General features: G+C 41.0%; 1 protein-coding gene across 1 annotated transcript in view; it reads left to right on the top strand.

Moving 5' to 3' along the window:
* mfsd2b (MFSD2 lysolipid transporter B, sphingolipid) overlaps positions 1–1,797 on the top strand; it is a 34,170-nt gene that overhangs the window by 27,632 nt on the left and 4,741 nt on the right. The window contains exon 13 of the mRNA XM_014020075.1: positions 1,133–1,276. Within this exon, the coding sequence (XP_013875529.1) occupies positions 1,133–1,276 (144 nt within the window). The remainder of the gene's footprint in view (positions 1–1,132; positions 1,277–1,797) is intronic.

Genomic DNA, 1,797 nt, shown 5'->3' with positions numbered 1-1,797 from the left:
GTGTGTGTGTGTGTGTGTGTGTGTGTGTGTGTGAGGGTGAGGGTAGACACACAGAGTTTTATAACAACAAAAGCAAAGGCTGTGTTCCCTTCTGAAATTCTTAAATGTAAACTTTAACATTTAGCTGCAACATTTRCATTTAACTTGAGCAACATAATAAAAATGTCTACAAAAATGTGACTTTTTTAAAAAAATTTCTTTTACACTTGGCACCTCATAGAACTTATTCCAGAAATCAATAAACTTGTCCCTTTTGCAGTTCCAAAGACATTATAAGTCTCTCCATTACAYATATTTTGGTGTACAGTATTGTTAATCCCTGGTACTTCTTTCTGCCTGAAGCCAGTTTTCTCAGCTGATAATAAAAGGATTTTAATGAAATGTCTGTCAGCTGCTGAAGTAAAGTCTAGACCAATACAGTACATGTGAGAAATGAAAAGGTAGATTTTCAGCTGATACCTTTCATACTTGTTTAAACTACGGTGAAATCCTCTTATGTTGAGAGRTGATGATGAATCCTAGCCATTTTTTGTCAAATCTTAAAATTAATATTCTGTAAATGTGTTTCAAATGACTCTCAGCTACTAGCGTGTTCATTTTTTGTTTGTTTCTGGTGACTTGGTGTCCCGGTTCATGTTCTGGTCATGAATGTGACGTCACCAGAACGAGTCCTCGGAGTCACCTGCCATAAATCTATCACGCCGTCACAGGGCTCCGGAGGTATCTTTACATCTGTTTGCTTTTATGGCCGCCACCCCTCCCTCAAATTACAGCCTCCCGTGGGGGGGGGCATGTTTACTTTAGGAGCGGATGGTTGTTTTTTCTTTTTCTATTTGTGGGCGAGGGACAGTGGTTAGCGCCCGCTGCTCTTCATCTAATCGTGTTATTAGCTCTGTAATTTAGCCCAGCAGTGTATCAGAGCTCCTGGAGTAGTAATCATCTGCTGGCATCTTTACTGACTTTTAGAGGAAATTAAAATAAGCGCATTAGGGAGGTCTAAGACACACATCGGCTTAAGGTTTTACCGCAACTCACAGTGAGGTTGGGTACTTAAGGGAAAGGACGCACGGTTGAAAAAGTCAGCACTGTTCAACTTTATGTTCATGTGTGTGTGTGTGTGTGTGCTATCCAGGTCTATGTTGCCAGATGTGGTCGACGACTTTAGACTGGTCAACCCCTTCTCTAAAGGCCACGAAGCCATCTTCTACTCCTTCTACGTCTTCTTCACCAAGTTTGCTGCGGGGATCTCCCTGGGAGTGTCCACTCTCTGCCTAGAGTGAGTTTTTATTCCTGTCAKCTCAAATCTAGACCTCAACCCGACTGAAACCTACCATGAYGTTGTGATCAAGCTCAAGCCAGTTTCAACAGTCTGACTTTCTACTTCTCTACATTTGGATTAATGGTTTCCAGGAGTTTTTTTTAGCCTTATATTTTTAAAAGGTGTATATATACTGTATAATGCATTTGGGCATGTTATTTTGAGCACAAGCTTCAAGGAAACTCTTTGGGGATTCAGAGGTTAAGGTTGATTGGCAGCAAAAATTCCTGAAGGTCATTGCTGAGGTAGTCATTGCGTTGGCCCATGTTCCAGTCACAGGTCTACAGTTTCAACCTCTGCTGTTCTAGAGGAGCTCACACATACTGATAATCAGTTAAGACAGTACCTCAGTGGGCTGCACAGCTGTTGACCAAAAATTGCAAATGACATACAAAAGAGAGTACGGTGCGCAGCGCTGTGTCTTCTGAATAAATGAAAATGATTTAACACAGTTGTTTATACTTTTAGCAGCTCATTTT

The sequence above is a fragment of the Austrofundulus limnaeus genome, unplaced genomic scaffold (assembly GCF_001266775.1).
Source record: "Austrofundulus limnaeus strain Quisiro unplaced genomic scaffold, Austrofundulus_limnaeus-1.0 Scaffold239, whole genome shotgun sequence".
Lineage (NCBI taxonomy): Eukaryota > Metazoa > Chordata > Actinopteri > Cyprinodontiformes > Rivulidae > Austrofundulus > Austrofundulus limnaeus.
The sequence above is the reverse complement of the archived record's forward strand: the minus strand, read 5'-3'. Positions and strand labels throughout refer to the sequence as shown.